This window comes from Adiantum capillus-veneris, chromosome 20, assembly GCF_014529385.1.
Source record: "Adiantum capillus-veneris isolate H3 chromosome 20, ASM1452938v2, whole genome shotgun sequence".
In the NCBI taxonomy this organism is placed as follows: domain Eukaryota; kingdom Viridiplantae; phylum Streptophyta; class Polypodiopsida; order Polypodiales; family Pteridaceae; genus Adiantum; species Adiantum capillus-veneris.
The window spans coordinates 1,051,439-1,075,009 of NC_140950.1; the positions used below are offsets into that span (position 1 = coordinate 1,051,439).

The 23,571-nt window shown below is 40.0% G+C and overlaps 1 protein-coding gene across 4 annotated transcripts in view; it reads right to left on the reverse strand.

Annotated features, from left to right (window-relative positions):
• Positions 1 to 17,858: 17,858 nt before the first annotated feature.
• Positions 17,859 to 23,571, reverse strand: part of LOC147431981 (uncharacterized) — an 85,076-nt gene continuing 79,363 nt past the window's right edge. For all 4 annotated transcript variants that reach the window (XM_086491808.1, XM_086491805.1, XM_086491806.1 and 1 more), the window contains 2 exons: positions 18,524 to 18,642; positions 17,859 to 18,380 (listed from right to left, as the gene is read on the reverse strand). In XM_086491808.1, the coding sequence (XP_086347934.1) occupies positions 18,264 to 18,380; positions 18,524 to 18,642 (236 nt within the window). In that variant the 3' untranslated portion in view covers positions 17,859 to 18,263. The remainder of the gene's footprint in view (positions 18,381 to 18,523; positions 18,643 to 23,571) is intronic.

Sequence of the window (23,571 nt, forward strand, 5' to 3'; positions counted from 1 at the left end):
AGAAGTGCCAATAGACTTGCAATTGTCCTGCCCAATAGGATTTGTGGTGTTTGTAGTGAAACCGTCTCGAGAAAATGGGAAAGCCCACGAACCGTCATGACAATGACCGAAAGCTGTCAATGCATGAACCTATAATCGAGTGTGGCTAGGTGGCTAAGCTATGTAAAACTCCAGTAAATGTACTCCAAAACAAGGAAAGCCAGACTTAAACATTCTGCAGTGTAGAAGCTATCGTAAGCTGCAGCAGTCACTAGGAGACCGCACGGACCACCACCAAATGGTGTCTTGTCAGTAAGTAAGGTAATCCAAGATGAGTGGAAAGCCAGACACAACAGTCTGCACCATGAAGTGCCTTTAAGAAGAGGTGTGGTCAGACCAAACTGTTTGCACCGTGATCATCCTGTATGAAGAAGGGAGGTAGACTGAGTAGTATGCATTGTGAATAATCTCTGAGAAGAGAAGTGGCCAGACCAAGATGTTTGCACCATCTTGCGTGTATTTCCTGCCTCCAAACCTCCAGTGTCAACCAAAACAAAATCCACGCCAACAATGCCATTAAACTGCATCTGAATGTGGCTCTCAATGTGAATGAGTTAGGAGAGGCCTACTATCCACATTGGGGGATAAGTTTGTTGTAAGGTTACTGAGGATGAGTGTAAGCAACTCTGAAGGTAGCAATCCAAATGATCATGAGTATAGAAGATCAATTGCAATACCATCCAAGACAAACTCCGGGTGACTATGAATGTAGTTGTGTAATGATGCCTAATCCAAGAGAGTCCAAAGCATTGAAGTCACACTCTAGTTTGTAGATCCAAGTAACTTGTCCAAGAAGAGATCCAAGATCCTCTCCCCAAGTCCATGTAGATGCTATTGTGTAAGCACGTGATCTGACGTGTTGAGGTCAAGTGAGTGTTTGTCCACCCAAGATGGTGGTGTCTTCTCTGGGAATGTCTGAATCCCATATGCCATGGGCATGGCCATATCTTGTGTGAACTCCTCATATGAGTGCATAGGTGTGTCCATAGCAAACCACAACTCACCACCCCCTCTGGAATGCGCAATCGCCAAATGATGGCTAGAATGAATGGATCTCCTAAGGATCGTACACCCATAGATGATCAAGTCGATGCCTAGAATGAATGGATCTCCTAAGGATCGTAGACCCGTAGATGATCAAGTCGATGCCAAAACAACTGTGTACTGCATCAGTATTAACTAAGAGACCGCATGGACCACCGCTGGATGGTGTGCTGGTAGGAGGTAACTTCATTCTCTATGAAAAACACAAGCCAAGAGGCTGTTGTCCACCCAAAAACACAATTGCGAGCTAATGAAAATGATGTTGTCCAACAATTTTCAGCGTGCTCGTACGCTCCTCACAGGGTGCAGAGCCATGCAGGGGGTCTCGTGAGGGTGGGGAATCAAAGTAGCAACCCCTAGAGGGCTGAAAACAAAAAGGAAGTATTGCTGTAAACAATGGTATATGGAGAGTATTAGGGGCTGGGGATACAAGCTGGACAATGCAATGGGTGGCCAGCCTAGAGACAAACTAGCTAGGTAGGGGAGGTTAGGCAGTGCCAATGAAAGCCTCATTACCTAGCAAGGAAATGAATATAGGGCACCCATACAAGGTGGGTGGCCGACCCAGAAGTGGGCGGCTGGACAATGCAATGGGTGGCCAACCCGTAGACATACTAGTTGTACATGTATGCCCTAGACCAGAGTGAAGCAACAGAGTGGTGTAAACCTAATACTTTTGTAAGAGATAACCACAAAACTAGGAGACAGGATCTATAGGAAAGATGAGCTCAAGATGCCAATGTAGCATCGTGTGAGGGGATACCATGGCTTTGCGCCCTTAGCATACTTCCTCTGAACTATTGCAATGAGCTTTTGATTGTTCTCGGGGAGGGTTTTCATGTAGCTTTCATGATCAACTGCACATATGTGATTGGTGTAGGTGGGTATCCACCAAAGCATGCATATTCATATTGCAAGAACCAAATTGAAATTGTTTTAAACTACAGTAAGTAACTAAAAAATTAGAACTTATTAATATAAGGATACAAGCTCTTACGCATTCATTCTTTGCAGGCTACTCAACAAAGAAATTTGGGGAACCTTGGCAGTAGGGTATATGATAGTGCAGAGGACTCTACAATGTTTCTCCTTTGAGGTGGATAATTTCTCTCTAATAGATTCAGTCCATGCAAGTGTGCGATGGTTGCCCTTTGATACATAAAACATGGGTGCTACAAGTGTCACAAAATAAGACGTAGCTAAATAGATTTTTGAGTAGATTACTTAATGGAGAGAGATAGATTTCACACACAAGAGATTATAGAGTAGAGAGAGAGAGAGAGAGTACACACGATATACGTGGTTCACCCAATGTGGGCTACGTCCACGGGAAAGCAGCCACTCAATGGCTTTAGCACTTCAAAAGAAGAAGTAGTTTACAAAGGGATTAAACCCTTGATAGAGCTCCCGCCTTGCTTCACTCTCACCACCTCACACTCACCTTGTTGCGTCAACTTCATACTATGAAATGTGTGTAGAAATGGCCTCCTTTTATAGGACAAAAGGGCTGCCCTCTCTTATGAGAGACAGCCATGTGTAGCCGCCCTTGTGCGAATAAGTCCAAATCGGACCCTCCAATCCGCCCATGTGTGGCCGCCCTTGAGAAGACAAGTCCGCTTTTGAATTCGGCCACCGGCCACTGACTTCCGACCACCGGCCATCAGCCATTGACTACTGGCCACCGGCCAATTGACCGGTTGTTTTCCGGCCATAATATTCCGGCCGCCGTCCGGCCATAATATTCCGGCGAAAAAAAAAGTCTTGGGGGCCTCCGCCCCCGAGGCCTCTAAAGTTGCCCCTGATTCTTTTCCGTGAAAATTTTGGTTTCCGGTGAGTGATTTTCCTTCACGCACGATGGCTTCTCCTCATAATGGGGGCCTTACAAATGTGCCCTTTTACCACAGAAAGTTACAAGGGTAAATCAGGCTCCATACTTAACAACAAGATCCTTAAACTTTGATTGCCGCATCAGCTCTTTCTCAAACTCCTCATTGATGTCATTCCAGAGGGGACCCTAGCTTTGTTGGATTTCATCTTCAATATAGAAAACATACACATATGAAATGCAAAACAAATTTATAGTTCCAAACCTCAAAACAACAACCAAATCCTTGTTCTCACTTGTCACGAGTCTCTGCTCTCTCTTAAATGTCCAAAGTCAAACAATAAAAGCCCCCTTTTCTTGCATATATCCTTCCTTTGCAAAGGTAGCTTTTATGTCACTGAGATAATGTCTAAGTCCCTTGACTCTAGCATAAGGAATTAGCCTACACAATGGTAGAAGGAAAATCAAAGAAGCCGAAAATATGTGTGCTCTTTGTAATACATTAACACCTCCGTGCATATAAATATTTGGCTCCTGATTTATTTTTATGGCTGTGATAACCTCATCTCGCATTTCCCATGGAATAATCTGGAAGTTGTTCGCTTCAAGAGCTAGGGTGTCGTCAACTTCATGCACAGACACTCGTCAACTTCATGCCTAGAAATGGGCATTTCTAGTGGCAAAAAATTCAATCAATATTCTAATAGGATTTAAACATAAAACTACCCTTCTCAGAGTTGACCGGAGGTGAATGTTCCAAAGATAATTTGGAAAATGAGAAGAACGATGACTTGATTTGAGATGGTTCTTGATGTTTGTCGATTCATTAACGAGGGAAATGTAGATGTAACACATGTGGTAGTTCCATGCTTTTGGGGATGAGGAAAGTATCATGCATCTGCCACAAACCCGGGTGGTTTGGTCGAGGGTTTTGTGTGATTTTACAGCTCAGGTCGCATGCATACATGACGGATACATGACATGATTGTTGGACCTCTGAGGCCAGCTTTAGGGGTTTGGCCTATAGCACAGGAACGCAACTTCTGCCACATTAGGTGGAGCACTTGCAAGCAAATGGATTTGTCCTTCGGTCCAAAACAAAATCTACAAATGTGAGCGGTGGTTTGAGAGAGGGAAATAGAGTTCCTAGTGCCTTCCGACCTAAGTATAGGGTTGGGAAGATTGTTAAATGCAGATCAAAGCTTACAAAAGAACTTCAAACAAGGATTGATTTGAGAAGCAACCTTGCAGCACAATTGGTGAAAGAGGTGATTGGTGTGTGCAATGAAACACATGTTTCTATATCAACATAGAGGATTCCGAGGCAAAGGTAATCACCTACTTGGTCAAAATCTTAGATTTTCCACGATGCACATGTGAGGACTTCCAAAAGAGAGAACGCAAAAAGCAAACCTATGTGCCATACAAACAGATGTATTATGTGTTTTTTCATACTCTTGGGTTAGACTCACATGCCCATGAGTTCATGCACCGGGCTTCTTTGACCAAGGTAGAACTTTTTCAGGCTCTTTGAGAGATGGGGGCAAGTGTACGTCACTAGGATACTTGTAGCTCATGGTTGACAATATGTGCTAGAAACCATTGTAACTATTTTTTGTTATCATTTAGATTTACTAGCAGCTTCCATCCTAGGAGTTTACATGAGGTAGTTTTGTATCTTTTGGCTTTACCTTGTAATTGATAATTTAACCTGCAAAGTATATAGTATATGATTGGAAACTATTGGATGTCTATGTGTTTTCATCATCTTTGTTTTTACTTGCTCGGTTTATTGGTTGCTTGGATTCGCTCACTCGATTATCAGGATTCCCCTCTATGAGACAAATCTTGATGATTTGGGTTACACAACCATATTTGGAAGTCACTGTTGGACTGCCAATACTGATTCGTAGTCCAATACTAATTCCAAGAAGGAAAATTTGGTTATTCTCAAAGGTTTGCAACATGATTCACTATATTTCATACATGTGTCTTGTGTAAAAGATAATGTTATTACTATAGCTAATGAGTTGTCATCTATTGACTTGTGGCATCGTCGGCTAGGCCACTTGAGCTAAAAGGGAATAAAAACTCTTAAGCATCTTGGTTACTTGCCTATCTTGAGTTCTAGTGATTTTTTAATGGCAAGCAAACTAAGCGTGCTCATTTGCACATGAATAGAAAGAAATTGGAGCCTTTTGAGCTTGTTTATAGTGATGTATATGGTCATATGCCGAGTAAGTCTGTAGGGGGCTAGTTACTTTGTGACATTCATTGATGACTCTACAAGCAAGGTGCACAGTCATCCTTTGAAAATTAAGAATGATGTTTTTTCTAATGTTTAGAAGTTCTTTGCACTAGCTGACAGTAAAAAAGCTTGAAGGCTAAATGGCTGATAGTGGTGGGGAGTATCTCTCAAGAGAGATGGTTGACTTCTGTGCAAAGAGAGAATTAAGTGACACTTTACTACACCATACATACAAACCCAAACTGGAGTTGCAAAATGGATGAGCTATACTATAGAAGAATGTGTTTTTGCTATGCTTTCTATAGAAAAACTTATATGAGACTTCTGGATAGAGGATGTTTTGATAGAAGTGCATATTTTCAACATGTCTCCTAACACACCATTGGATTACAAGGTCCCTAAATAAATGTGGTGTGGCAAGAATCTACATTGTCATCCCTCACGTGTCTTTAATTATGAAACATATGCTCATATGCGAAAAACGCTTATATCAAATCTTGATAAATCACATAAATGTATCTTTGTTGGTTATGGTTCTGATGGTGATATGGATTATCATCTATGACACCCAAAATCTCATAATATTATCACAAGTTTTGATGCAATATTCAATGAGTCAAAGATGCATATGAAACCTCTTTAAAAATTGTGTAGGGAAGAGTCAATTCTGAGGATTTTATCTCTAAACCGATACAAACTCAGAAGTCTGTGCCTTCTACTAGCAATGCTCATGACAATAGAAAGAAATAGTCAGGCATTGAGACATTCTATGAGAGCTTCACATCCACTTGTGTGATTTCAGTGAGGTGTCAATTATGTTATGCTGATTAATTGCAATGACCCTTCTTGCTACCAAGAATCCATGCAAATGGATGACAAATTGAAGTGGAAGCAAGATACATAGTTTATCACTCAGTCATAAGCAATGAGACTTAGGAATTTGGTGATTTTCTGAGTAGAAGAAATATTTACCAAGCAAATGGGTTTACAAGCTAAAGCGTACATCTGTAGACCTCGTGTTTTTCACATTCCTAAAGAGGATATGGCTATGTCTTCATGGACTCTAAAGAGGATTTTGAGAACTGAGATAGCAGAATTTAAGATGAGATATCAGTAGTCATAAAGGAATTTTCTAAATGATAGGATGAAGCTACATATTATGATGTCATATACAAAATTGAAGAGGATCCACTCACTTCAAGCGGGCTAGATTTTAAAAAGGACTAATGAGGGCGTGATTGTTGGCTAGGAATACAAAAGAGATTTTGTTTGAATTTTCAAACATTGACGCGATCGACAAAAGCATTATCCAAAGAATCGAAAGTCAAATGAGACATGGACTCGTCCTATGCCAACACTAAAAGGGAAAACGCTATTAAATCTACAAGATTGTGTAAGATAGAGGCATGTTATTTGTGTCAAGTGAAAGAGCATCAATGACAAAGAAAAGAATCAACTAAGTTAGAGCGATACCATTAGTGTTCCGTTCCTCTCTATTTTAGTTGTTTTGTTCCATCTAGCTGTCATAGGGCTTTTTAGGTTTCTTCCTATTGGAAATGAGCACTAACGAAACCTACAAAGTCCTATGATGATCGGAAGATACCAAACAAATAGATCTAGCCCAACCACATGAAGTTCCAAAACCTACATATATTTCCATGAACATATCTCCACAAGAGGAACAAATTCCGATAAATATAATGTGATATATTTGTTTGATGCTACAAGGGTCTTGAAGGGGTGGATCTATAGATTTGTCAAAAGACAATTCTTATTTGAGATGATGTACATCTCACACTTCAAACGCCATGCACATATGATGAAACCTATGCAAAGAAGATGAGGGAGGAAATAGAAAAGCTCAAAGCTCAAATCTCAAAGCTAAAATCTCAAAGGGTTGATGTATGAGATTGAGCAAACTGAGTGGGTAACTCTAATTGTGATAGTGCCCAAGAAGAATGGTAAATGTAAGTCTATGTAAATCTTCAGAAGAAAAGTGTAGCTATTATCCAAGATAACTACCTCTTCTAATCACTAAATTTTTTAGAAAGGGTAGCGATCAAAGAAACCCCATCCTAAATGGTTTTATGGAATATAACCAATTGGATATACATCCAAAAGATCAAGATTGTGTTTGCTATAGAATAGAGCATATTTGCTCATAGAGTCATGCCGTTTCAATCGACCAATGCCCCAACAACCTTGCAAAGACTCATGAGTCGTGGCTCAAAGAATACCTATAAATATTCTCAAAAGTGTACATGGATAAGCTTTGTATTCACTCTACACTACAAGGTAATCATGTCTATCATTTACAAGAAGGTCTTTGAAAATTGCAAATTATATAGGATTTTCTTATATGTTGAAAAGTATTTATTCATGGTACAAAAAGGAATTCTTTTTGAAACTGTAGTTTTTAAAAATTCAATATCAATGGATTGTGGACAGATCAAAGTTATTACATAATTTTTTAGACCCACAACAATTTGTGTACAAGCATTCATGGGATATTGTGGATATTACTGAAGATTCATATATATGTATGATGTTGTAGCTAAGCCACTTTATGTCTAAAGTAGTAGCTTTGGTCACTTCAAAAACCCAAAGATGCATTGGTATCAACTCTTATACTAAAAAAATCATATTGAAATATGATTTTTCATGTGTATGCAAATGCATCAAACTTTGCCATTGGTGGTGTATTGGCACAACCATGTGAAGGTACAATGGATTCTTCAATTTTTTATACAAGTTAAAACTTGATACAATCAAGAAAAACTCCACAAAAACTAAGAAGGATTGTGGATGATAATTCTATAAAGAAATTTGGCATTATCTATAAGCAAGTAACACATTATCTTTGGATCGTCAAACCATGTAACACAAGACATATCATTATATGGTTCATAATTCAACTTTATGTTTGTAGTGGCAAAGAAGGGTACAACGCATATAAGGGTTGATAATTTATCTAAGATTGGATTGGGTGAAGCACCGTAAAGGAGTGATGATGATCTACTAGATGCTTACCTACTCTCTATTCAAATGGTATCAAGGTGGTCCAAAAGTATCGTTACTCTAATAACCATTGCACAATTTTAAACCAAGATTCGACCGTCAATAACTCTCAAGATCATTGATAAAAATATGATGCACAAGCTAGTGTTAAGAAGATCTTATTGGAAAACTCTTGATGGAATATTGATTTTTTGCATAGAACCTCGAGAGCATAGTTTCTATTTGAATCAAGCTCATAAAACTAGAATAGCTCTGCATTTTACAAAAGGTCAAACCACTAAGAGACTCAAATGGAATGATGTATATTGGCCATCAATTATGCATGATGTCCATAAGTATGTAGAACAATGTGAATAATGTGATAAGTCATCTCCCATACCATCCATCACATTGTTTCAGATTATGGTGGTTCCCAAGTAGCATAAATATTTGGTAGAGTTCCTTTTGAGCAAGACATTTCCCATCAATCATAGGCAAATAGCTATTGAATTAGGGCTCAAAAGTACACTATGATAGGAGATTAATTGCATAGATGAGGAAATATTAACAATTTCACTTGTGTATGAGTAAAGAGAAATATATCTTCATCTTTGAGGAAGCACATGTGCATGATTAGAAGGAGGACATTTTTAAGCAGATATGACCACAAGATCAATAATGATGGTTGGAATCTGATGGCTGACTCTATTTTCTAATCCTAGAGACTATGTTAAAAGATAGGATGTATGGTATAGGAAAGAATGTTGTAGAGGAAAGATAACATGCCTTGGAGACCAATGATGGGAGTCTAAGCTTTTGCCAAATGGGACATAGACTTTGTGGGATCCATACAAACTCTGAAATATAGACACCACACAAAAAAATATTATTAGACACAGTGTCATCATCTATATATTCTACGTACAAGCTCTTACTCATTACATGTGAGAAGAAGAAGCTCTCCCTCCCTCTACTCTCTCTATTACTTCTCCTCTATTTTTATAGAGATTGGGCTCTACATCGACAGCTCATGGCATAAACCTCTACCTAACTCCATTGCTTCTTGAAAAAACATGAGAATTTTTTTGACAAATGGAACTACAATTGAAGTATAGAGATCTCTAAAATCCATAGCCACCATCTCTTTCTCTCTCTACTTTTGTTTCCCTTTCGTGCATGGAAAGTATGTCCTTGGTTGATGTTTTGCATATACATAGGTATCGGATTCTCAAAAGTGTGTGATGTTGATTCTTGCTTTTCTAATCATGCTTAGAACACTACTATATGTATATGGCATTTAAAATGCTCATGTTGACACATAAAAAGCATGCTTTTCTCCTATGTCGTCATAAATGTGGGAGGGACATTGTTTTGTCCGTAACTCCCGCTCTTCTCCTATGTCGTCATAAATGTGGGAGGGACATTGTTTTGACCATAACTCCCAAACCACTATGAATTAAGTCAAAACTTTTAAACTAAGTAATAATTCCATAATTTAGAGCATATTTTCACATATAATTCCTATCAAAATTCTGCATGTGTGAAGAGTTATGGTCAATAAAGGGCTTACTGCTTTTTTGCATTAGGTCAATATTTGGACCTTAGGCTCCTATGAGAGCTACCATATGTACTCAATGGATGGAGGATCCCACTTAGCCAATTGAGACCTTCATTAGACATGCTGAAAAATGTATTGAGAGCACCATTATTATCATGTCGTGGGTGTTATTTATTAATTGCTCTAAGTATGGGATTGTCTGCACAGATAAGGGTGCATGCAGGGGTACCATATGGATTTATGAGCTTAATGTGAAGCTCATAAATCTTTATGACTTGTTTTGGTACATAGATTCCACATTTTTTATGTCCATAAATATGTGTGTTGAGGTATGGTCATTTACATCGAGTCGTATGGTCAATTTTACATAAAATGACTTTCTTTTTGTATCGTTGAAGTTGGCATGAGTCTCATATGAATGAATTGATGTGATGAAGTGATTGCCTATGCTATAATGCTAAGTGCGATGCATTGGTATGAGGTCATGCACTTCCTCTTGTGTGTTGTGTATGCTTCCAAAAGTAGGGAAAAACTATTTTGCACTTGGGAAGGGAATTATGGCATGTGCTTACCCATTAGTGATAGGACTATTTACATCGTTCTTATGGTTATATGGTGATTCTATGTTGTGCATGGACCCTTGCAGAGTATGTTTGGCTGTCGCGTGTGTATGTATGTATCATTTTCTATTTTGCTAGTTCAAAATCAGCTCTACATAGAAGAAGGATGAGATACAACTATGGTGTGTTGAATGTGTATGTATGTATCATTAGTGATATGCCTATTTTACATTGTGGTTATGGTTATATGGTGATGTTATGTTGTGCATGGATCCTTGGAGAGTATATGTGGATGTTGTAGGTATTTTGTTGGTTCCAAACTAACTCTACATGGAAGAAGGATGAGATACAACTATGGTGCGTTACTTGAATATGAATAAGGACACTTAGATTGGTGTTTTGGGAAGGTGTTTACTCACTGGTTTGCAAAAAAATTATGTACAAAGATTTGGTCTTAAGAATCATATACATTTGTGGGTGAAACTGAACTCTAACAAGTGTGGAAGATGTGTTCAAAGTTATGATAAAGGGATGAAGTTCCTTTATGGTTATGCTTTTGGGTTGTGATAGCTAGTATGGCTCTTGGATTATTCTTTTGGATATGGTTGTGTTGCCAATGCTTCTGAAATTTTTGGATATGGTCGTATTGCCAATGCTACTGAAATTTTTGTAAGCATGTGATGTACTAAAGTAATGTTGCAGAGATGGTTGCGCATCACCTGAAGAGGGGTGGAGTTCTCACCCATGTGATGGTTGATAGGCTATCCCCAACCAGGCCCAAATAGAAGCATTGAGCACAAAAGCAAAAATTACCGCATCCAAAAGACACTTGCCTTGCATGCGAGGAGAATACTCCAATATTTGACCACATAAGCCTTGATAAGCATATCTAGCACAATAAGTGCATCCCCAATAACAATATATAGCACCACATGTGGCATACATAGGCACCAAATTATAGGCGAGTACTACATATGTTAAAAAATCCCATAAACCGAAAAACCTCATTGTGAATACGTCCTCCTTGGTACTAAAAAGCGCTATTTACATATACAGTTGCAAAAACCCATACAATATAAAAAAAAGTGTGAGGACCTTACAAAAAGACCATTAGCTATTATTCTAACCATCCTTGACTTTACTATCATTTTGGATTTTCATCAATGTCTATAAATGAAAGTGGACATGATGACATTTAGAGTAAGCTTAATCAAGCTATTTAGAGAGACAAGATATAATGGTGATTCATAATGTTGCAGCTACAATGAGTGGATGAGCTCAACATATGCGAATGACCAGATGTATTGTCAATGCTTGCAGGCACATTATTAAAGCCTCCACACCAAAATGCATGCGACTGCCAAGGGTATTTGGCTAGATCTTGTCAAAGGTGGCTTCTTTGAGCGGAAGCAGTATAAGCATAAATCCCATCAACTTTTGATGTCTCTGCCTTTATTTTATTCTAAGCTCCTTTTTTTCCTTTAATCTACCAACCTTCCAAATCCTTGTATAAATCCATTAACCCTTCTAAAAATCGTTGTTAAAAAAAGAGGAAGGTATCTACAACATTGTGAGTTTCTTTATTTGAGGGTAAGATGACTTTCTTAAATTTTTAAGGGAAGCCTAGGGAAGGCTCTTTAGATTTCCTAGACAATCAAGAAATGGCATTTCTAGTCTGTAGATGTGACGACAAAGCAACCAAGACCAAGGACTTCCCTCTAGTTTTGCAAGAAGAGGCAAAATTGTGGTACCAGACACTCTCACTAGAGCAGAAAGAAGGTTGGGAGGGATTTAAGATGGATTTATTCAACAAATATCGATCACAGGCTCCCCTCTAGTTCTACTCTCAACCAGAGGAGAAAGAAGAATGGGAGGGAATCAAGATGGCTTTCTTCAGCCAATACCAATACCAAGATCTCTCAAATGAGATTTGGAGGCAATTGTTGGAGCTCCACTAACCCTCCCCTAGCGGTTACAAGGTTTATGAGAGTCAATAGCTTTGAGAGAAGCAATCCTCTTCACTAGGGAGGGAGATAGGAAACCTGACAATATAAAGTTTTTTTTTTTTTTTTTTGGTCCTTATCCTATTTAAGGAGAAGGTTAAGGGTAAGTTCTCAACTTCTTACAATGAAGTTATTCTCTATTCAAGGGAGAAAGACCGCAAAATCGAATTCAAGCACAATTGCAAGGGGGCATTGAGCCCTTGTAGGTGGTATAATAATCAAGGTCAATGGTGGTAATGTCTCTGGTTGATCCCAAGGCCTCACGAAAAGAACTTTTGTGACAAAATAGAGATTTTGTCTACAAGTTTAGTCCAAGGTGTTAGGCCCCCGCCACCAACCAATGAAGCTAACCGCCAAGGTGGTCAAAGGAAAACCTAAGAGTATGCGTGCTATAATTGTTGAAAAGTAGAGCATGGCATGTAGTGCTAGCCTTATCCTTGATGGGTTCAAAGAAATGGCAATCCGCAAGACAACCACCCCAACTATGAGTAACTCCTCCACGTTCTAGGCCACAAAGTAGGCTTGCTACACCTGTGAGGTCCCTGCCCCTTTTTGAGAGGAGCGGAGTACCTTTGATAGGTCTCCAATCCTAAGAAAGAAAAACCAACGGACATTGCGTTAGCTACTACGTAGCCACGGGCATGAACCGTTAGTGAAGGATTGGTCCTATCTCGCTATGGCGGAGCGTGACCACCATAACCCTATCTAAAATCTATCTATAATTAATTATACCTAAAAGTATAAATCTTAGAGTGACCAACCGTGCGGTTTTTTCTCCATGTTTCAGAAGCACAGCCGCCAAGGTTTGTCTCTTTTAAGATTTATGACTAATAAAAAAAAATTCTAGCGTTAGAAAGTTACCCGACTCATCGGGTCCACCCGTCCATAGAATGATACCGTTGGGGTATCATTCTTCCACTTTCCACACCACACACACCCTTCTTTTGTTATCTAATTACTACTACGCTGTTAAAACATACATGTTCTTTTATTTTATTTATGATACTGGTTCGTTAAAACAGCCCTTCAAACAGTATTACAAACAATTGTCAAACAAGAAGTCGTCCAATTTTAAACCAACAACCCTTGGATTAGGTTCACTCAAGAATCTCTACTGACGCTATTATGTCCGATCGGTATATACATTATTTATAAAAACCCTTGTCCTCATGAGCGTCCCATACCGCTCGACAAGTATTCGTTGTGCTAATCTGGATGTACTCCCGTCACAGCAACAACGGTGCCAATCTGGGCGTCATCCTCACGCCACGGCAAAACAAAACCGCAGTATCCAGCTGGGTTAATTTGGGTGTACTCCCACCATAGCATCAGCGGTGCCATCCTGGGCGTCATCTCACGCCTCGACAACTGCCACATAATACCAACGCTAATAAGTAGAGAGACTTGAGAGAAACTATACCGAAGGTTTTGGACAAACATTCTTTCCTATAGCAACCAGTTTAACCAGACAATCTTTCCTACTTGTCAAACATATGACGAGTTTCTTGGGGTTAAGCCCCGTGGTTTCGGTCCGTGTTTTCTTTTCATAAGGTAAATAATATATTCCTATGGTCTCGCATATGCAATGATGTATAATTTGAAACTGCAATACTAACATGTACCATAGCTTCGATTGGTCCGATTGGTGGATACATAACATGTTCCGCAGGAGTTCCACTGTTACTTGTACCGGCTTCATGATCATTAGCGCCTTGTGTTCGAACACGCTTTGGAGCCATTTTTTTGTACTACACTTATATTATACACTTAGAACTTTGAATTGGTCAATTTTCCTAGTAATCTCCTTGTTTCCAAAGAGAGTCTGTAATTTGAACCCTCGCCAACTCGGATTCACACTTAGTGTTGTTGTTTTACATCTAATTTCTATACATCAAATATTTGCTAATCGTAATTAATTAAAAATTAAATGTGTAAACTATGAGTGAAAGTTTAGGAATACATGACATTTCTAATCCAATTCTATACTTCAACTAAATCAATTTTTAGTATTATTCAAAATTCTATTTAACCTAATTGACAATAACATTGGTGAATGGGAATTTCATCATGTATAATAAGAATATGATGAGTTCTCTTATGCATTAACTTTCAATTAACTATACATAAGTTAATAGTGAAGATCTACTAACTAGAGAGAGTAGATATACTTAAAGAGATTGGAGTAAAAGAAAACACACACATCTTTTCTAAATTTAATTGAATCTTACTAATCCATTAGAAAGATTAGAGTAAAAGAGAAAACACACACATACTTTTCTACAGCTAATTGAATCTCACCAATCTATTAGAGAGATTAAAGTACAAGATAACACACACACACACACACACATATCCTTCTTAAAGCTAATTGAATCTTACTAATCTATTAGAAGATTAGAGTAATAAATAACGCACACACACACATTACTAATTGAATCTTACTAATCTATTAGAGAGATTAGAGTAAGAGATAGCACACATACACACATATACTTCTTAAAACTAATTGAATCTTATTAATCTATTAGAGAGATTAGAGTAAGAGATAGCGCACACACACACACACACATAACCTTCTTAAAGCTAATTGAATCTTACTAATCTATTAGAGATTAGAGTAATAGATAGCGCACACACACATATCTAATTGAATCTTACTAATCTATTAGAGAGATTAGAGTAGGAGATAACATACACACACATATCCTTCTTAAAACTAATTGAATGTTACTAATCCATTAGAAATTAGAGTAATAGATAGCGCACACACACACACATATCTAATTGAATCTTACTAATCGATTAGAGAGATTAGAGTAGGAGATAGCGCACACACACACATAACTTTCTTAAAGCTAATTGAATCTTACTAATCCATTAGAGATTAGAGTAATAAATAGCACACACACACACACATATCTAATTGAATCTTACTAATCTATTAGAGAGATTAGAGTAGGAGATAGCACACACACACACATAGCTAATTAAATCTTATTAATCTATTAAACAGATTAGAGTAAGAGATAGCACACATACATCATTCCTAAAGTTAATTGAATGCTTGATTAATACGCACCTTATTAGTCCACTAGAGTTTTTGCTCTCTTAGTGGTTTGTGGACGCCTTCTTTCTAAGAGAAGTGGCAGTACTTCATGAGCGTTATAGAGGCAATCTCTATGTTTAAAGTGTGAGTATGGATGCTCTATTTATAGCAGAAAGAAAAACGTCCAACTTTTTTTTCAAAAAATATATATATATATATATATATTATTTTTTATTTTGTTAAAATATTTTTTTATTTTTTTATTTTTTTTCAAAAATCATACCCGCGTTTTTGGTACCCTTGTGGTACCTATGAGCTTGACCACTTTGTCATTATCATCAAAAGATAAAGCCACACAAGCCCCCCTTCATTAAGATTAGTCAAGAGTAGCCTCTCCTTTTTCATGTAACAGTGTGTCCCACTTTGTCCCCTCCAATGTGATCCATATGCCTTCATTTGTCATCGTTGTGTATTCTTTTGTCTTTATAATTATTTTATTTATTTTCTTAATGATAATTTACTTTATATTTTTAAGTTAAACTTTACAGTCTTATATTAACTTTACAATAGTAAAAGAAAAATCTACAATCAGTAAATAAGTCTTGCAATAAGTTAGTTAGTGATTCATATAGCTAAACATGTCAGAATTTTATAGCGTAAATTTTAATTTCTAGGTTTTCTCAACCTACAATTCATAATTTGAACTCGAATATTTTAAATAAGGAGTGATGGTTGAAAAAAATACAAATGCGTAATAGAACTTGTGTGCAATTTGAAAGTAGAGACCTTACAACACCCATGGCTCTACCTCTGCAGATTTTGAAGCCTCCAACACTGCCACCACCACCATCACCACATGCACCAACATAAATCCTCCACTTCCTCTCGGACGTGAAGAACAACAAGTTATGTTAGTCATTAGACTAGATGATGGAAAAGAGAAAGGGAAGGCAAAGGTAAATGAGGCTGATGTGATGCCAATCGAAGGGCAAGGAAACAAAAATCTAATGAGATGGAAAAATCATATCAGGAGGACTCTCATGAAGTTTTATCTAGAACCCCTAGGGATGTAAAGAAAAGAAAGACTAGATCTAGAAGGCATGCTAACATGATGGACTTCTTGCTTGAAGTGGGATCCTTAACCTATGACTCGGTGGCAAATGTTAGTAAATAGGGATCCACGACTACCTAGCAATATCTACGACTTGGTGGCAGATATTAGTAAATAAGGACTTAAGACTGCCTAGCAATATCTCCCTTATCTCTCCCCTAAGATGAAGGAGAACCTAGTCAAAAATGGTACCTACCTAGCAAGATCTCCTTCATCTCTACCCTAAGATGAGGAGAACCTAATAAAAAATGGTAAGCACAAGGAAAGATAAGCTTAAATCCATGGGGTATATCAATGCCCAAAGCATTAAGAATGCACTGCTAGTAATAAATACAAAAATTAAGAATCAACACATTTTCAATGTCTGGGTGGACGGCGGTGCAAAGATTTGTGTAATGCGCGAAAAGCTTCTTCACAGACTAGGGCTGGAATTTAACATGCACACTTCCTTGCAAGAAAAAATGGGAAACATTCTTCATATCCCATGTGTCCACAAAGTGAATGGTGTGAAGGGGACGACATTTAGGATGAGCCTCTCAATAGATGCGTATGTAATTTCTACCAAGGGGGGGGGCTACCCGCTAATTTTGAGGAGGCACTAGCTTATGGCAATAAAGGCTAGGGAGGATGGGAAATTGGACTATTAAAGTTGTGGCTCAAAAGAAAATTTAGGGAAAAACTACAAGATTGTGTATGATATGAAGCTAGGAAGACATCAATATCTCGAGCTCGAAAACCTTGTGAATCAATGGAGCACAAGTAAGTACTCCTCATTTGATGAGCAAACATATATGAAGATAAGGCAAACTCCCTAGAAGTGATGGATGTTCTACTGCAAGATTTGAAAATGGATAAGGGCCAAGACATCCAATGTGAAGTGGATGAGATAGGGTTATAGTCTATGTTAGCCAAAGACTTGCTTGATGAAGAGAAGGAGCCTTACATGCAAGCCCTAAGGAAACACCCGAGTCCTAAGGAGCCTTACCTGCAAGCGCTGAGGAAACACCCAAGTCCTAAGGAGCCTTACATGCAAGTCCTAAGGAAACACACCAACCTCTTCATTATTAATTATGAGCATATCAAAGGAGTCACTCTGACACACCACCCCGTCTAGCTTAGAGAGCACATCAAGCCCACTATGCAAAAATTGAGAAGGCTCAAGGTGGTTCAGTAGGAAGCATTGCTAAAAGAGGTAAAGCGAAAGCTATGCTCATTTAACCATTGGAGGATTTAGAATGGGTATTCTCACCCTAAAGAAAAATGGTAAGTGGAGAGTCTGTTGGATTACAAACCCTTAAGCTCCAACAAAAAGGGATCACTTCCCTCTTTGTGCAAGATAGTGGCGAGGCTTGGTTCTCTCTTTCTCTACCCCCCCTCCCCCCCCCCCCCCCCAAAAAAAAAAAGGAAAAAAAACAAACTAACAAATATCCTTAAAAATTTATTGAAATAAGTTGCAGTCCAAAAAGATGGGATACATTTCCTCTGAAAGCCAGTCTCTTTGAATCTATATGCAAGGATATAACATTTGCAAAGAGCGAACAATGTACAAGTCTGCAATACTTGATTGCTCTGAAGGCCAAAAATTGTGGTGTGGCTGTCACCAACTGATGAAGAAAGTGAATGGGATTGTTTCATCACAAAATGCCAACATGTACCCTAAATGTGGCTTCAATGCTACAAGTAAAATCTCTTCAATAGATGGCTATTGAATAAACCTACATGTCTCGATGTTCCTGCTTACTGACAGAAAGATCCAAACCTAACTGTTACAATTGAAAATTCTCATTTGCCCACTATTGACTTTTGCCCAGCTTCCTTCGAAAAAGAACCCATCAATCCTTATCCAAGTGTCCAAACATCCGTTTCCATGCTGCAGAGGCTTCTTTTTTCGTATAGAACTGCCAAATATGGTCGTTCATCTTTTCCCTCTCCCGTGATTGCAGGATTTCCTACAAATATCCGAGGGCATGATATTAATGAAACTCGCCCAACTAAGTGCAAATTATCTACTATAAAATGCCATGGTATTAAGAAATGCTGCGGCGCTTGAAATGCTGGGATCCATTTGGGTCTGAGCAGTTAGTTGAGAAACCTGAGACTTTGCCTCTGGTAGAGTCTTCAACTGGAAACAATCAAAAAGTTCCCCCCATTTGCTTCGGCAATTATCAAAAGTTCCCTCTCTGTAATACTCCTTTACTTGATAAAAAGGTGCTGCAATAGCAATACACACACCATTGCAAAACCAAAAGTCCTTTAGGAAGCTCCTATGAATGGACCACAAACAAATGAATAATAAATTTGGGAACATCCTTCTATCTAGTACTAAAGACGAGAATGCAATTCCCAACAACACTCCAAACAATCTTAAACGATTTTGATCTTATATCGGCGACATCCGCAGCAGGTTCCTTGTGGCCTTTTGTGCCTCGACCCCTGTATAATATCTGAGTTTGTTTTCTTTAGATACCAAAAGCTTCTTAACCCATTATTAACCCCCAGTTAAAACAGATATGACATCTATATTGAGTTTCGCCTATGGACATTGCAAAGAGTGAAGAACTACGATTTCAAAGAGAGCACACAACAGACTTTGGATGCATTTTTCTTCTTTCACATAATTTGCCAGGACTGAATCACCTCGTTTTCCATAGGGGTCAAAGGTGAGTCTGTTTGAAGAAGCGTGATACTCTCGACAATGGGAAATATGCTTAGCTTCATGCTACAGAAGAGAGACAAAAATATACAAAAATATAACTCATTAGCAACATTCAGACCTAAATTGATAGCAGCAGACCTGCTACCATTCCCAAGTTTTACATTAGTATGTTGCCAAATCCAGTTCCCCATTGAAGTCGCAGAAGAGAAAAGAGGACCCAAGTCCAATTATAGGTCCACTCAAGCGTGAGGCTATTCTAAAAATCAAGTTACAAAACATGGCCGAAGACAAATTCGAAGATTTAACCATAGGTAGCAAAACACCTCAAGATCTTCATGGAATACAAAACCTAGGGGCTCAATACATGATAAATGATACATGTAAAACAGGGGGGCAGTGGCCACACAACCAGGACAGCTCAGAGGTTGAAACCCCATCTACAACCCGAAGAACAGCCTATACTGAAGTTTTGGGAAGCAAAGAAGAGAGAAGCCTTCCACCATCGCCATTAGTAATCCAGAACTATGGTAGCTGCGACCTGCAAAAGAATAATCAGAAGGTCAGGGCAAAGAGCTGTGGACGAGGCTAGAACCCTTTGGAACCCATCCCAACCGACCACTACACCACCCACCACACTGCAAAAACCTAAAATAAACAGGAGAAAAATAAAACAGCAAAGGACCAAAAGAAAACAAATGGAAACGAAAAAGTAACAACAAGAAAACAACACAGGCACGCACGTGCGCGCGCGCACATGCACACACGCACGCACGACATGAAACACAGGAGAACATAACAGCAAACATCAACAACCAAAAGAAAGAAAGCAAACGCAAAAAAGAGGCCAACACAGGAGAGGTTGGCACTGAGAGGAAGGAAGCAGGGCAGAGGGGGAGGGAGGAGAGTTGTGAGCAACCTGCAGCTAGGGGCAGCATCGGGTATGGAGACCTTTGTCACATGAGTTGGGGACGAGGATGGATTTTTATCAAGACCATCTTCTGCACACGACACAGGATGGGTTTATCTCACGCCCCAGGTGTATAGACACCCACCTACGCACCTCATCTCACCAATTGGAGATAGAGACTGGGCAATACAAAGGTACACCGCAAGAGGAGAGATTATGCCAGGTTTGCCAAAGAGAGCCAGAGACAGAGGAGCATTATATCTGCCAGCACACAGCATACTGTGAGATTCGCGGATGCTTTCATTGCTTATTGTGTGTGTGTGTGTGTGTGTGTGTGTGTGTGTGTGAGAGAGAGAGAGAGAGAGAGAGAGAGAGAGAGAGAGAGAGAGAGAGAGAGAGAAATGAAATGAAATGAAATGATATATTAACGTCTTCAAAAGGCCAAAATGACCTATGAGACCATCAGATACAAAGTGGTGAATCTAATACAACGTCTGAAGTACAAGTACAAAAAGTACTGAAAGTAAAAATGAAAACTGAAAATGAGTGTGAAATGTGAAATGTGAAAATGTACAATAGGCCCTCAATGACAATCTGGGTGTCGTGCTAGAATGCCTCTGATCCTCTGTTGGAGTCTCCGCCGATGGAGTGTGCTCCTGTGTCTCGGTCGTGGTCATCTCGATCTACCGAGCTCAGTCGCCCTGTCAATGAGGGTGCCTCTCGTATGAATGCGGGTACAACCCTGTGCTGGTGGTTGGTCTCTTGGCTCCCTCGATCCAAAGAAGTCTGTGATCTGTCTCTGCGACTGTCGTGCTCCATGTCTCCTCAACAGACTATCTCTATGTCGGTGTAGCTCAAGTAGATATAAGCCAAGGCATCTCTGATCCTGATACCTCATGACTCTATCTAGGGGTCCAAAACCCTCCCTGAATAAGCAATGGAAGCGCCCTCGTATCTAATAATACACAGTGCAGTGGCATATGTAGTGTAGCTCTGTCTCTGGCTCTCTACCGCATAGTTGACATATCCTAGACTCCGGCGGTATCCCTCTGAATTTACCCGTCTCAGTCTCCAGCTGGTGTGAGGATGTGTGAATCTGACCAATAGCACATCGCAGACCATGAGACAAATGAGTGTCCATGTAGCTTGGACGAGTCACAAACCCATCTCCCGAAAGTTGGAGAAGGTGCTCTTTGTAAAAAGCCATCTTCATGCCCAACTCCTGCATCGGCTCTACCCATGTCCTCCTGGTGTCCAACTGTATTAGATCCTGCCGAATGAGTCTAGTGATCTCCGTCCGTGTGACTGGCAGGGAGGGTGCATCTAGGGAATACTGAAAAGGAGGCAATCTATCCATGCTGAGACCATGCCTCTGAAACCATGAGGTCATCTGCGCATACCAACATGATGCATCTCCTTGCATCGCTAACTGTCTAGAAGACTCAAGAGCCAATCTAGTATATCTGCCTCTATGTGTATCCCATAGACTGTGCATAAAGGACACTGATCTAGTAAGAGCCTCAATCTCAATAGGAGGGGCGGCTACCTCCGCTCGAATAATCGCATGTGGTACGGAGGCCTTGGCTCTAATCATCCAGGATATCATAAATACCAAGGGTCTCTCCATGTTCCTCCAACTGTCATGATTCACAGATGGTCCCCAAACTTGGACCCCATAAAGCATAGCTGAAGCAACCAAAGTATCAAAGAGCCATAGCTTTGTTTGTGGTTCTTGAAACTGAACCTACGAACACATCCTCTCTAGCCCTCCCAATGCCGCATAGGCTCTGGACAGTCTAGTCTCTGCTGCTCTCCTCAGAGTAAACCTTGGTCCCGTGAATACCACCCCTAGATATGTATATTCATTTGTGTACTCCACAGTGTCCTGACCATATACGAGTGTAGGTGCCGATCTCTTGACCCACTGTGGTGTGGTGTTAAACACCATAACCTTGGTTTTACCAAGGTTCACAGACAGTCCACTATCCTCTGCAAAGTTGTGCAATGCATCTAACTGTCTCTGCATGCCCTCTGGTGACACTGATATCAACCCAATATCATCAGCATATAATAATAAAGGGATCCATGTCCCTGCTAGTTGAGCGCCTCTGTCACCCTCTCTGTCAATGTAGTCAGAGACCTCATCTACATACATACCAAAAAGTGTAGGGGACAAAGGACACCCCTGCTTCACTCCAATAGTGGAATGAACAATGTCAGAAATCCCCTCAAGAGTGCGTACCTGGCCAATCACTGAGCCGTATAAAGCCATGATCCCCCATATGATCTCTGTGGGTACTCCCAACTTCAGTAGCCTGTGCATCAATCTGGCCCACGGCACTGTGTCAAATGCTTTGCGGAAGTCCACAAAGCAACAATACATCCGTCTCCCATGTGCCCGACCCTCCTCAATAATGGCTCTGAGTGTAAGAATATGGTCCAAAGTGGAGAAACCCCTCCTGAATCTAGCTTGTCCTGCTGCTCGTATGCCCTCATTTTCTGTCCATTTACTCAGTTGTTGTTCAAGAATGGATGCATACAACCGTGCCAATGTGTGCCCTATCATAATAGTACGGTAGTTCCCTGGCACAGTGGGGTCCCCTGCCTTGAAGAGAGGTACAATAGTAGATAATCTCCAGGACTCGGGTAGTCCCTCACACATGACACGGTTAAACAATCGTGCAAGAACCTCTGACAGTAAATCTCTAGCATGTATCAAGTGCTCTGCCACCAAACCATCATGATCATATGCTCTCCTAGTCCTCATCTTGTCAATGGCGTTCTTCACCATCTCAGTGGTAAAGAAGGTACTAGTGGCTGGACATGGTTCTAGAGGGTCTGGTAATGGTGGTTGCCCAGGTACTGCATATAATGATGCTGCATACTGACCCCAAATCTCGGGAGAGGTAATCACTGGAGGAGGAGAGTGCTCGTGGAAGAGACGCCAGGCCTCACCTGAATCTCGACTCAAAAAGAGCTGATACAAATCACATTCCATCTGGGCTAAAAAGGCCCGCTTCTTCCGTCGCACTAAGCGCCGAAGGGCAATCCGAGACTGTCTATATGTAATGACACCAAGTATAAGCTCGCTCTGAATCTGAACTCTCATCTCTCTGCATTCCTCATCATACCAACTATTCTGAGGCATGTTCCCAGAATGTCTTCTTTGATCTGGTTGAGTGTGTGGGTATGCCTCTGCTGCAGCCCCATGCAAGATCTCCGTCAATAAAGTGGTGATCTCTTCCACTGTATATACAGGCTCGGCTGCCCACATCCGTCTGTAAATTTCTTCCACATAAACTGAATCCGTCTCTGGTGTAAAAGTATACCGTGTGTGTGCAATCCTCCGTGGTGTCTGAGAGGCACTATACTGGAAAGAGACTGAAAAAGTCAGGAGATCATGGTCCACTGCTACTCCAACAGGCCTAAGACCCACACTGAGATCCTGAATATTAGAGATGAAGCTCGGTGAAGTCATGACATAGTCCACCGTACTGGCCCCATGTCTGTGTGGAAAGCATGTGAATTCCCCAGACGAAGGAAAAATCTCTAGACCATTAAGTATGGCCAGACCATG